The following is a 13,134-nucleotide window of genomic DNA, read 5'->3' on the forward strand; positions in this document are numbered from 1 at the left end:
CTCTTTGATCCCCCCCCCTTCAGTTCGTGATGTAATTACCCCGTGTACTTTTGTACTTTATTTACATTTAATTTAGGCAGTAGGGACCTCTCCCTACTGTCATTGACCCCTAAAAAATATTCAAGCCTACTTGAAGTGCTTCATGCTAAACCTTTTTGTAGGTTGTGGGTCAGAAGATCAGTATCAATACAGGACATTATTTTATCAAATATGTGGGATGTTTAAGTTGATTTTTGCATCACTGATAAAGTAAAACTAAAATTGTTTGCCATGTCACCAGCTCACAAAGCATTACCTTGGCTAACTACCTTGTAGGTACCTTTCATACTTTGTAACAATTATTTTTGAAAGATCCAACTTGGCTGGCATTCATTCATTAAGCAGAGAGAGGGCGGGAAACAAGTGTTGATCAAGTGATCAAGGGGTGAAAAGAAGATTACAGGCTTGTGTGTTCAGGCAGGAGTGCTCATATACGTGATCTCTCACGGTACATCCCCGAATGGGTGCTCCATGCATTTTGCTCCGGCGACCCTCCATTGCTCCATGTCCCGCCTGCAAGCTTCAGTGATGCTCCTCACGCAAGTTGTCTTCCCTCTGAACGTGCATGCATTTCGCTCGAGCCAAATCTGCCAACATACAAGGGCCAACAGCGATTTGGTCCCTCTGCGGGTACCTGGGGAGGCGTGGTCGATGATCCTTTGAACGCGGTCGCCCATAGTCGTTCCTGTGCTCCAGCAGGCATGAGCCAGGGCGTTACAGCCTTGCCATGAGGCTACCTTGTCCCAAACCTGGATGGCGGTCGGGCACTCCCAGAAGAGGTGGAAGGAGGTCTCAAGATTCCTGAAGCATAAATGGCAGAAGTAGCTGTTGGTCCAGCCGCGACGTTGCAGCCTGTCGCAGCACCATAGCCTGTCCAAGTGCAATAGCCAAAGGAAAATCTTGATCTTGCCTGTCACCCAAATTTTCCAGATTGATCCTCTTAAGTTGATATTTGTTTTTGGTGTTGGGAACTGGATGTTATAGGCTAAGCGCGCCGAGTATTGGCTAGAGCTGTTGATGGTCCATTTGATTGTGTCCTCCACTCCATTTTCCATCATGATGCTGGCTGCGCAGATCTCCCTGGCAAGCTGCAGCACTCTGTGCATGATGCTCGCGTGATCGCCGTGGCATAAGTCCAGGATCCACCTGTCTTTGTGCAACGCCTCCCTGACCGAGCGGTTTTTCCTGATGGAGTGCACAAAGACCTCTGGCAGAGAGGTCTTCCTCCTAGCCGGGGGGATAACCACAATGAAGCCGTAGCGCCGTTGCCGATGGTGACCAATGTGCCGGCCGCGAACAGGGCTTGATCTGAGGCGTCGCATGGAGTGCCCGAGCCGACCCAAGGACGGTCCAGCCGCGTCCACGAGAACCAGAGCCAGCGCAGACGCAGTGCCCTAGCAAATTTGTCCAGGTCGTGGATGCCCAGCCCGCCGTTGCGCTCCAACGATGTGATTGTCGCCCAGCACACCTTGCATTTTCCTCCTGAAACATCTTCGTCCTACGCCCAAAGAATTCTTCTTCTTGCCTTGTCGACGTCCTTGAAGAACCGCTTCGGCACCCGTAGAGCCGTGATGGCGAATGTTGGCATGGCTGAGAGGACGCACCGCACGAGCACTCTTCTGCCCGCAATGTGCATGAGCCGCCCTTTCCATCCAGCCAGTCGCGCTTGAATCCTATCTAATATGAACTGGAGGTGGACTAGCCTAATCTTGCCGACTGTGACTGGTAACCCTAGATCTCTAGTGGGTAGAGCTGTGATGATCCCTCTGAAGTTTTGGAGAACCGTGGCGATGTCTATTCCCTCGCAGGCTATGGGGATGATCGAGGATTTTTCCAAGTTAACTCGCAGCTCTGTAGCCTCGCTGAAGTGGTGCAGGATGTTCAGGAGCTCGTCAAGCTCGTGCCTGACAGGGTTGATGAATATGACGGTGTCGTCGACATAGAGGCTGGTGCGTATGCGCGCGCCCATCCCAGGCACCGCGGACAAGAGCCTCGCGGAAGTTGCAGCCTGAAGAAGCCGGTGCAGCTGATCTATGCAGAGAATGAAGAGTAGCGGCGAGAGGGGGTCGCCCTGCCTTAGCCTGCGCAGGTGCATGAACGCGGGGCCTGGAACGCCATTGAGGAGGCAGGACAAAGAGGACGTGGAGAGGAGGAGGGATACCCAATCTCTCCAGCGCACTGGAAAGCCCGTCTTGTCGTGGAGCTCGAAGAGGAACTCCCAGGACATGTTATCGAAGGCCTTGGCGATGTCAAGCTTCAGCAGGAGAGCAGGCGTTTTATGGCGATGCAGAGCGCGCACGTTGTTCTGGACGAGCAAGAAGCTGTCATGGATGCATTTTGCCCTCTGGAAAGCTGATTGTGTAGGGGAAATAATCGTCCCGGTGATTGCTGCCAATCTCATTGACAGCACCTTGGCGATCGAGTGAATTAGACTGATCAATCTGAAGTCGCCCATGCAAGTAGCCCCGTCCTTCTCTGGCAGCAAAGCGATCATGGCAGAGTTTAGAGCTGAGAAGTTGCCCCCCGCAAGGCTGTAGAAGTGGTCGAACACGGCCATGATATCGTGCTTAATGGTGCTCCAGCAGGCGCATAAGAAGTTGCCTGAAAATCCGTTCGGGCCTGGAGCCTTATCAGCAGGCGAAGCGATGACGGCCGTCCATATCTCTGGTTCAGTGAATGGGTTATCTAGGTGGCCGCTTCCCTAACTCTGTTTTATCCCGAGAAAGAATCATATGGAGCGAGACACTTAATTTGCAATTTTGGACAAAAACCATGTGGCGCACTCCACTTAAAAATTGTTCAATCATGAATTACTCGAATGCTTGGGTGATTGTATACTTCTTCTATGTTGTGGATAACTAACTAATGGAAGTGAGAAACATGTCGAGCTCACATCTAGAGGAGCCTTTATGGCCGCAAAAGCATGAGCTTGAGCTCTATAGACATGATCCAGGCCAATCATGAAGCTTGGGAGCTCCACATTAGAGAATACATAGAAACACCTACGAGTATGAGATATGATTTCAACAAATGTTTCTGTAAGTCTTGAAAAATATATGAGCTAAGCGGTGATTTTTATCTAAGTTATATGTTGTTATGGTCCAATTGTTAAGTTCTTTTTACAGCACTTGGAATTATCTAAAAGAGAGTTGGGAGGTCTTTCTGGTGCGTGCGAACCAACCTGTGATTGGATTGTCCCCGTCCCACCAGGTTATAAGTCTCAAATTTGATATTGGTGCCCGCATTTTTCTGGATTTATTTCAGACCTTTTAGCGATGTGCGTTTAGTGAAAGGAGACGTTCCTATCAACTACGAAGTCTCTCTCGGGTGCTCATAGGGATAGTGCGTGCATGCGTGCGTTCATGAGGATGTGTGTATGTGCATATATATGAGTGTCTGTTTGTACTGTGTTAAAAAAAGCCCGGCACGAAGTCACGCTATATATAGCTTTTTCATATTCGAGTCATGCTATATGTAACTTTTCCAGATTTATTCTGTATTCCTTTTGGGGACTTTTGCAACATTCTGGTTGCACTACCGTCATGACTATATTATGACTTGAAGCCCTAAAATCAGGGACATAGCACAGCACTTTTTTTTTAGGCTTTCTCTCTAGCGCAAAAGGCCACAAAAGTCCATCTCAGAGAAATATTGTGCCAAAGGGCATATTCTCTCTACCAAATAAACACGCATTGACTCAAATCTGTCTTGACCTCTCAGGCTCTCACCAACCATCTCTCTAATCCATCCCGAAAACATCTCTCCAATCCTTTGACGGCAATTTCCTAATCCCATCACTCCAATACGCCAAGAGGGCATCACGATCCATCCAAACCCGACCTCCCCGGAAAAGTCCCCTCCCGTCAAAGTCCTCCAATAGCCGAGATGCTCTCCCCCCGCATTAGCGCCGCCTCTCCCGCGCTCCCACGCTCCCACGCTGGCGGTCAGCAGAACCATGCTCCTGTCGCCACCAGCCCCATGGCCGCGCGTCGAGCCCGTGCGCTTGAATCGTCTCCCGCAGCGCAAAGGCCGGCTACTCTCGCTTCCGCGTAGCCGGCGGCTCGGCTTGTGCATGGCTGAGATGGCCATGGTCGGGGGTGGGTCATCCCGTGAGCCTGGGGTTTCTGCTGGGGAGGGGGAGGCGATGCTGGGAGGCGACAAGTTGCCCGGTCCGAGGGCGGAGACGGCGGCGACCCGGTGGACGCCCGTCGAGGCGGCGCTGAATCGGATGGTTAGTGCTCGTTTTTGCTAAGAAGCTGCAATTTGTATATGTTCGTATGGCATACGTTGATGCTTTTCGGAATCTCGTACTCCCTCCGTCTCAAATAAGTGTCTTAACTGTAGTATAACTAGCTTTGCTTAGTTATGGACCCAGTGTTGATGCTTTCAAATGACTTCTGATCATTGAAAGTTGGAACCTGCCATGCTGAAAGGCAGGAGGCTTTATCAAAAAGGAACTGACACGCCAGAATATTTTGATTTTATCTCTGAAGAGAATATGCATTGCTTTAGTAGCATCATTGTGGGTGTCTACCTTTTTATGTTTGAGTTGATTGTAGCTGTTTTTTTAAAAAAAAAAGTTGATTGTAGGTGTCTAACTGCAATATATGTGGCCAGCTAGGTTGTTCTTGTGTGAACATTATTTATGAAGTTTTTTTTAGTTTTTTTTTTGTATACACATAATTATTTATGAAGCCTTTTTTGAAAGAAAAAAATGTATACACATTTACTTTGTTTAGTTGTAGACTATCTTAGTCATCTAATGCCTGATTCCTCGAAATAGGCTTTTGCCCCGCTTTATAAATAAAGCAACAAACCAGAGTACATGGCCGAACGATACAATATGGTGGGGAGGCCCCCTTACACAGCAGATCAACAGATAAAACATAAGCCTAGAACAAGCCTAACACCTCGCCGAGGCTCGGACAGGGACCCCTGAGCTCAAAAACAACGCCCCCAGGAGGGATACGGCGCGAAGCGTCGCCGCTGCCGAGTCTGAGAGCAGACAACGATTTTCACCGTGAGCCCTGGCACAGGTACGAGATCCACGACGCCGTCTTCAAGAAGCAAGCAGCACCCACATGCATCGCCGTTGTCCGCACTAGAAGTGCGGAGCTTTCGCTCGGTCACTCGCCTGCACCACCACGAGGAGACCCGGCCACTACCACAACGAGGGTCAAGCTTGCCCACCCCAGATCTGGGCACTACCAGAGCAGTCCTGGGCCTCCCGCCACTACATCCCTAGTCACCCTCACGACCTAAAGATGGAGCCACCACCGCCACCATGAAGCTTGCCAGAAAGCCAAACATGAGACCCACCGTCTGGGGCCGCCACCCCGGCATCCATGCCCCTAGGAACCGCCGACCATCTCCGTCACGAGCACCCGACCACAGTAGTACGAGTGAAAGGGACCACCTTTCACTCCTAGCCCAGCATCAGCCAGCGGGTTTGGGTCGGCACCTCCGCAGTAGGAAGCGCCCACGCTTGTATCCCCATCCGATCCCGCTGCACCAGGGGGAGACAACCCGGTGACTACCGACGGCCACCGTGAGCACGCTCAAACGACGCCATGTCCGTGGTCAATGGTGCCGATCTGTCCGACAGCACGGCGACGCCCGACGAGCAACCTCGGATCGACGCCACCACAACGCAACAAGAGAGAAGAGCACTAACGCATAAGCTTGCACCCGTGCCGACCAAGTCGGCTCCCTACACCTGCGCGCCGACGAACGACATCCACTACCACATACCGGATCCGCACCATCACGACACGCCAGAGAGACAAGCCGTCAGCACCGACCTCCTGAAGCACAGACCACCACTGCCAAGGAGCAGCAGGCCGTCCCACTGTCACCCGAGGGATCCCGAGCAGCAGTACCTCGCCGGACCCGCGCCGCCCTGCCAGATCTGGCTCAAATCCAGGCCGCCGGCCCGAGTCTGCCGCCCGCTCGAAGAGCGATCAGCCGCTCCCCGTAGCGCCCTGGACCAGGCCGCCAGATCGGGTGACCCGACGGCACCCGCATCCGCCAGAGAACCGCCGCACGACCCGCTCACGCGCTTGGCCCCGCCGCCCGCGCCACCGCGCATGCCGTCACCACCCGCGCCTGCTGCCGCGCCGCCGGCCCCTCGCGAGCGCGGGGCCCCCGCCCGGCCAGATCGTTCGGCGCCAACCCTTGGCTGAGCAAAAAAGGGGGGAAAGCTTCCCGCCGGCGCCGGCGCCACCAGGGCTTTGCCCAGCGGCGCTAGCCGGCGGCGGCGGGGGAAGGAGACGGGAGGGAGAAGAAGGAGGCCGGCGACTAGGGTTGCCCCGCTCGGCCGCCCGCGGGGGCGACGCGAGGGGGAGAGGGGAGGGGGGACTCCATCTAATGCCTGATTTGCGCAACTGTATCTGATATTTTCTGAGAGGAATTTAGATAATTAACTATGTGCTATTTACCTTCAAGAGAAAAGCTTTTGCTATTTACTTGGGATTCTGGACCTTGTACTGAAATTTTAACATTGTGTGCCAGAGTAAATGGCTGGTTGCTGGTTCTTTTGCTTTTGCTGCTCTTTGTAAGCGTGATTCTGAAATTATGTGGGCTTTGATGGGTGCGTATGCAAACTCTATGCTTTCGTTGGTTCTTAAAAAACTGCTCAACCATGAAAGGCCGGCACCAGCTTTGCGGTCTGATCCTGGGATGCCATCATCCCATGCCCAATCTATTTTCTATGCTGCAACACTTCTAGTTCTTTCAGGTAAGCTCTTCTAGATTCATTAAACCATCATCCTATTTCTCAGTATATACTCCTGGCAACATCTGAAGCATAAATGCTGACAGGAGATCGGTCCTAGTTCATTTTAAACATGGCACACAGTATCTCCGTAACTTTTTTTTTCTCAGTTTTTGCTGCATAGCTTTTCTATTCTAGGAAACACAATGAACGGAGACTAAACTAGGAATAATATGCCTGTTTTGTGCTAAACAAAGAAACTAGATGCTTATCAGTTAAAAGTTTGTAACAATACCTCCATGGACGTTAGCAATCAAATGTCCACCTGTTCAATGAAAAGGAATGCGTGAATTATCTTATATGGCTTGTTTTGCAACGCAGTCTTCTATTGGCTTGGGACAAATTATCTGGCAATGATTATTGGGGCTACAACTATAGCATCGGCCGCCTATCTAGTAAGAATTTCTACTTGGTAGACTCTTTCACCTTTAATCATCTCAATTGCACGACCATACTCTTCTTTGGTTAAATATTTAAGTTCTTTAGCTCACTCTAGTCAATTTCTGCTTGGTAGACTTTTTCACCTTCAATCATCTAAATTGCAGGACATACTCTTTTGGGTTACAATCTTCGCATTCTTTAGCACATTCTAATCTTTAACCCCCTTACGTGCATGCAGTCGTGGCTACGGATATCGCAGCGTCTCCACACACTGAACCAGGTTCTTGTGGGCGCTACTGTAGGATCAGCCTTCAGCACTATGTGGTTTGCGCTCTGGCATTTGTTTGTGCGGGAAGCTCTTGCTTCCTCGTTGTGGGTCAAAATTCCAGTCGGCCTTGGTTCAGAAGTGGTTTGTGTTGCCTTCGTCATCTACATCATTCGGCAGTGGTTCAAGGATGCGCAATGATACAGATAGCCGCGACAGGTTGATGAATACTTAAACCGGTTGGCCACAGAAGGTTTTATCCCCACTCTCTGGGAATTACACGCGGAAAGAAGCTTGGGTGGTGCTTCAAAAGCCCACTAAACAGAACAGATAGCAGTTTTGATTTTCTGGTGTGCATTATTGATTCTTGTAACATATCAAACAATTTTATAGTGAGCAAAGCGTTCTTAAGGACACATACGAATTTCGTTTAGCTACGTTCATTACGATTCATTGACTCACGTCTATTTTGATAAGTTGTTATATGGGAGGACCGGTTACTGTCCTTATTTGAACAAACAAGGTTACCGACGGTGAAGCGTGTACTACGCGTTAATTCACAGAACATGCAGCAGTTTTCTGCACAAAAGTCCATTCCACATTTTCCACCAAATAAGCACGCATTGACCAAAAACTCCAAGGGGGCATCACGATCCATCCAAACCCGACCTCCCCCGGAGAAATCCCCTCCCGTCAAAATCCTCCAATAGCCGAGATGCCCTTCCCCCGCATCATCGCCGCCTCTCCCGCGCTCCCACGCTGGCGGTCAGCAGAACCATGCTCCTGTCGCCACCAGCCCCATGGCCGCGCGTCGAGCCCGCGCGCTTGAATCGCCCCCCGCAGCGCAAAGGCCGGCTACTCTCGCTTCCGCGTAGCCGGCGACCAAGGTCGCCGCGGCGGCTTGGCGTGTGCATGGCTGAGATGGCCATGGTCGGGAGCGGGTCATTCCGGGAGCCTGGGGTTTCTGCCGGGGAGGGAGATGCGATGCTGGGAGGCGGGAAGTTGCCCGGTCCGAGGGCGGAGGCGGCGGTGACTCGGTGGACACCCGTCGAGGCGGCGCTGAATCGTATGGTCAGTGCTCGCTTTTGCTATGAAGCTGTGATTTGTATATGTTCATATGGCATATTGATGCTTTTCGGAATCTCATATGTCTTACGACTTAGCACGAGCTTTGCTTAATCACAGAGTAGTGATAATTTGTAACCAGTGCTGATGCCTTTCAAATGAGGTCAAGTGGTAACTGAAAGTTCGAACTCTACCAGGCTGACTGAAAGGGATGAAGCTTTTATCGAAAAGGAACTGAAATGCCAGGCCAGAATATTCTGATTTGGTCTCTGCAGAGAATATGCATTGCTTAGTAGAGTATCATTGTCGCTTGTAGGTGTCTAATTGCAATAATGTGTGCCGAGCTCAGCTGTTTTCATATTATCATTATTTATGAACTGTTTCTACATACACATTAGTTTGTTTGGCTGTGGAGTATCTTAGTTATCTAATGCCTGATTTATACCTGTATGGCTGTATCTGATTAGTTTTTCAAAGAGGAACTTAGATGCTCCAGCTTAAGCTTCCTACTGAGATGTGATTAAACAAAAAAAAAAGGGCAACCTGGTGCATGTAGCTCCCGCTTGCGCAGGGTCCAGGGAAGGGTCCGACCACTTTGGGTCTATAGTACGCAGCCTTTCCCTACATTTCTGTAAGAGGCTGTTTCCAGGACTTGAACCCATGACCTCATGGTCACAAGGCAGCAGCTTTACCACTGCGCCAAGGCTCCCCTTCTGAGATGTGATTAAACAGTATGGTTGAAATCACATTTAAATGGATGTAAAGGTTAACTGTGTGCTGTTTATCGAGAAAAAAGTCTGTGTTATTTACTTGGCATTCCGGATCCTGTACTGAAATTTTACCATTGCATGCCAGAGTAAATGGCTGGTGGCTGCTTCTTTTGCTCTTGCAGCTCTTTGGAAGCGTGATGCTGAAATTATGTGGGCTTTGATGGGTGCGGTTGCAAACACTGTGCTTTCGTCCATTCTTAAAAAGCTGCTCAACCACGAAAGGCCGGCACCGGCTTTGCGGTCTGATCCTGGGATGCCATCATCCCATGCCCAATCCATTTTCTATGCTGCAACATTTCTAGTTCTTTCAGGTAAGCTCTTCAAGAATCAAGATTCATAAAACCATCATACTATTTTTCAGTATATTCTCCTGGCAGCATCAAAAGCATAAGTGCTGACTGGACCTCCGTCCTAATTCATTTTAATCATGACACAGTATGTCCATAACTATACGTTTTCCTCAGATTTTGTTATATGGCTTTTCTATTCTAGTAAACACAATGGATGGAAACTCAATTATGAATAATGTGCTTATTTTCATATTTTGTGGTAAAGAAAGAAACTAAGATGCTTATCAGTTAGAGGTTTGAGTATAACAATACCTCCATGGATGTTAGCACTTCAATATCCACCTGTTTGTCGGATGAAAAGGAACGTGTGACTTATCTCATGTGGCTCTTTTTGCAACACAGTGTTCTCCTGGCTTGGGACAAATTATCTGGCAATGATTCTTGGGGCTACAACTGTAGCATTGGCCTCCTATCTAGTAAGAATTCTACTTGGCAGACTCTTTCACATTAATTATGTCAATTGCAGGACGATACTCTTGGGTTACACAATCTTTAAGTTTTTTAGCGCGTTATAATCAATTCCTAGTACTTGGTAGAGTCTTCCACCTTTAATCATCCCAAATACAGGATCATGCTCTTGGGTTACAGTCTTTAAGTTCTTTAGCGCATTCTAATCTTAACCCCCTTATGTGTGTGCAGTCATGGCTACGGGTGTCGCAGCGTCTCCACACACTGAACCAGATTCTCGTGGGCGCTGCTGTAGGATTAGCCTTCAGCACTCTGTGGTTTGCGCTCTGGCATTTGCTCGTGCGGGATGCTTTTGCTTCCTCGTTGTGGGTTCAAATTCCGGTCGTCCTTGGTTCAGTAGTGTTCTGTGTTTCCTTTGTCGTCTACATCATTCAGCACTGGCTCAAGGATGAGTAATGATACAGATAGCACGCAACAGGTTAATGGACGCTGAAACCAATCGGCCACAGAAGGTTTTATCCGCACCCTCTGGGAATTACACGTGGAAAGGAGCTCGCACGATGATTCACTAAACAGAACAGACGGCAGATTTGATTTACTACTGTATATCATTGACCCGTGTAACATATACTGTATCAAACAATTGGTGCTTGCCTGCTTGGCTCGTTCATTCATGCTTTATTTTTCGCGGATGCAGTTGATGCTGATGCAATTCTGGATGTAACACGGCAATATGCAGTTGACGCTGATGCAGTTCTGGATGTAACACGGTACTACGCAGTTGTTGCTGATGCAATTCTGGATGTAACACGGTAAATCATTCAGTATCATCGTCGTGTGTGATAGGAGATTTTTTGACACATTGATGAATACGTACTGGCTCTTCACTCGTGTTTAACAGATTTTTTTTGGGGCGTGGCCACTGGCCAAGTGTTCATCCTGCATAAGCTTTCAGCCAAGAGAGTGACTAGGGTTTGTTGGTCTTGGTTGTATGTAGTGGTTTACCAGGCTAGTACGCCCTCATGTGGTTCATTAAACCGATGCGCCCACAAAGATAAAATCAGATAAGAGTGTTGTTTCAGAAACAACGGTGACTATTGCAACAAGTGCTTTGTTTGAGAAACCCATTGGTGACTATTGCAACAAGATATTTGTTTCAGAAGCATTGGTGACGTTGCAAAAACATCTCTGCGTATGATTTCTCTTCGCAACAAGAGCTTTGTTTCAGAAACAACTATTGCAACAAGGGCTTTGTTTTAGAAAAAATGCCACGCAGAGCCGGGATGGTTCAGCAGGGAGGGCTCCCTCGACGCCGACAACATCGATGGAGAGGCCATGTGCTGTGCCGCGCACCGCTGGAACAACGACCAGGCCACGCGGATCTCAGGCACTGTCGCCGACGTTCGGTGGTGGCTTGGCAATCCCTATCTAGATTCGTGGTAGGAGAGATTTGAGCGGCAGGGCAGCCGGCTGCCCCGCCGACGACAAGTGAGGCGGCGAAAAAAAAGAGGAGAGATGGAAGTGGGGCGGCGAAGGCCTACCTTGTCGACGAACGACGGCTGCCGGAGCGAGCCCATGGCGAGCACGGGCGTACCTGGCCATGTAGTCTGTCTGCAGCAAGTGCTAAGTTGCAGAAACGCTTCTGAAACACGGGTGGAGTTGCAAGAACATGAAGTAGGTGAGGGGTTCAATTGGCATAGCAGTTACCCTTGGCTCCTGACCGTCCGATGGTGGCAAGTGCTGAGTTGCAGAAACGCTTCTGAAACACGGGTGGAGTTGCAAGAATGTGAAGTAGCTGAAGGGTTCAATTGGCATAGCAGTTACCCTTGGCTCTTGACCGCCTGACTCTTGACCGTCCGATGGTGGGGTTGCAAGAACGTGAAGCGGGGCAGCAATGAAGTTGCAAGAAGGGTAACAGGGGTGGAGTTGCAAGAACGTGAAGTAGGTGGGTTCAGTTGGCATACTCAGGCACTATCGCCGACATTCGGTGGTGGCTTGGTGATCCCTATCGATCTAGGTGGCTCATGACCGTCCGATCAACAACAGATCAAACACCCACCGAGGCGGTCGATGTTGGGGAACGTTGTAGAAAATAAAAAATTTCTACGCATCACCAAGATCAATCTATGGAGTCATCTAGCAACGAGAAAGATAGGAGTGCATCTACATACCCTTGTAGATCGCGAGCGGAAGCGTTCAAGAGAACGGGGTTGATGGAGTCGTACTCGTCGTGATCCAAATCACCGAAGATCCTAGTGCAGAACGGACGGCACCTCCGCGTTCAACACACGTACGGAGTGGAGACGTCTCCCGCACCTTGATCCAGCAAGGAGGAGGGAGAGGTTGAGGAAGAGAGCTCCAGCAGCAGCACAACGGCGTGGTGGTGGTGGAGAGGCAGTACTCCGGCAGGGCTTCGCCAAGCTCTTAACGGAGGAGGAGAGGTGTTGGGGAGGGGAGGGGCTGCGCCTTTGGTGTGTTCGTCAGCCCTCCCCTCGCCCCTCTATTTATAGGGAAAGGGGGAAGGGGGCCGCCCCCCTCTAGATGAGATCTAGAGGGGGGGCAAGGGGAGGGGGCTTGCCCCCCAAGCAAAGGGGGTGCCCCCTCTAGGGTTCCCCCCCCCAACCCTAGGCGCATGGGCCCAAGGGGGGATACGCCCAGCCCTCCAGGGGCTGGTTCTCTGCCCACTACGGCCCATGAGGCCCTCCGAGAGAGGTGTCCCCTCCCGGTGGACCCCCGGAACCCCTCCGGTGGCCCCGGTACAATACCGATAAGCCCCCGAACCTTTCCGGTGACCGTATGACAACTTTCCATATATAAATCTTCACCTCCGGACCATTTCGGAACTCCTCGTGACGTCCGGGATCTCATTCGGGACTCCGAACAACATTCAGTAATCACTTACAAGTCTTCCTAATAACCCTAGCGTCACCGAACCTTAAGTGTGTAGACCCTACGGGTTCGGGAATCATGCAGACATGACCGAGACAACTCTCCGGCCAATAACCAACAGCGGGATCTGGATACCCATGTTGGCTCCCACATGTTCCACGATGATCTCATCGGATGAACCACGATGTCAAGGAT

General features: G+C 50.3%; 2 protein-coding genes across 2 annotated transcripts; both read left to right on the top strand.

The window, feature by feature from the left end:
- The first annotated feature begins 3,737 nt into the window (after window positions 1-3,737).
- Window positions 3,738-7,890, top strand: LOC123137915 (lipid phosphate phosphatase epsilon 2, chloroplastic). The gene is made up of 4 exons (XM_044557805.1): window positions 3,738-4,270; window positions 6,550-6,775; window positions 7,133-7,206; window positions 7,431-7,890. The coding sequence occupies exons 1-4, from the start codon at window positions 3,995-3,997 to the stop codon at window positions 7,656-7,658; spliced, it is 804 nt and encodes a 267-aa protein (XP_044413740.1). The 5' UTR covers window positions 3,738-3,994; the 3' UTR covers window positions 7,659-7,890.
- A 189-nt stretch (window positions 7,891-8,079) lies between these two features.
- On the top strand, window positions 8,080-10,826 carry LOC123137914 (lipid phosphate phosphatase epsilon 2, chloroplastic). Its single transcript, XM_044557804.1, has 4 exons — window positions 8,080-8,528; window positions 9,378-9,603; window positions 9,985-10,058; window positions 10,282-10,826. The coding sequence occupies exons 1-4, from the start codon at window positions 8,235-8,237 to the stop codon at window positions 10,504-10,506; spliced, it is 819 nt and encodes a 272-aa protein (XP_044413739.1). The 5' UTR covers window positions 8,080-8,234; the 3' UTR covers window positions 10,507-10,826.
- Window positions 10,827-13,134: the final 2,308 nt, after the last annotated feature.

The sequence above is a fragment of the Triticum aestivum genome, chromosome 6B, assembly GCF_018294505.1.
Source record: "Triticum aestivum cultivar Chinese Spring chromosome 6B, IWGSC CS RefSeq v2.1, whole genome shotgun sequence".
NCBI classification, from domain to species: domain Eukaryota; kingdom Viridiplantae; phylum Streptophyta; class Magnoliopsida; order Poales; family Poaceae; genus Triticum; species Triticum aestivum.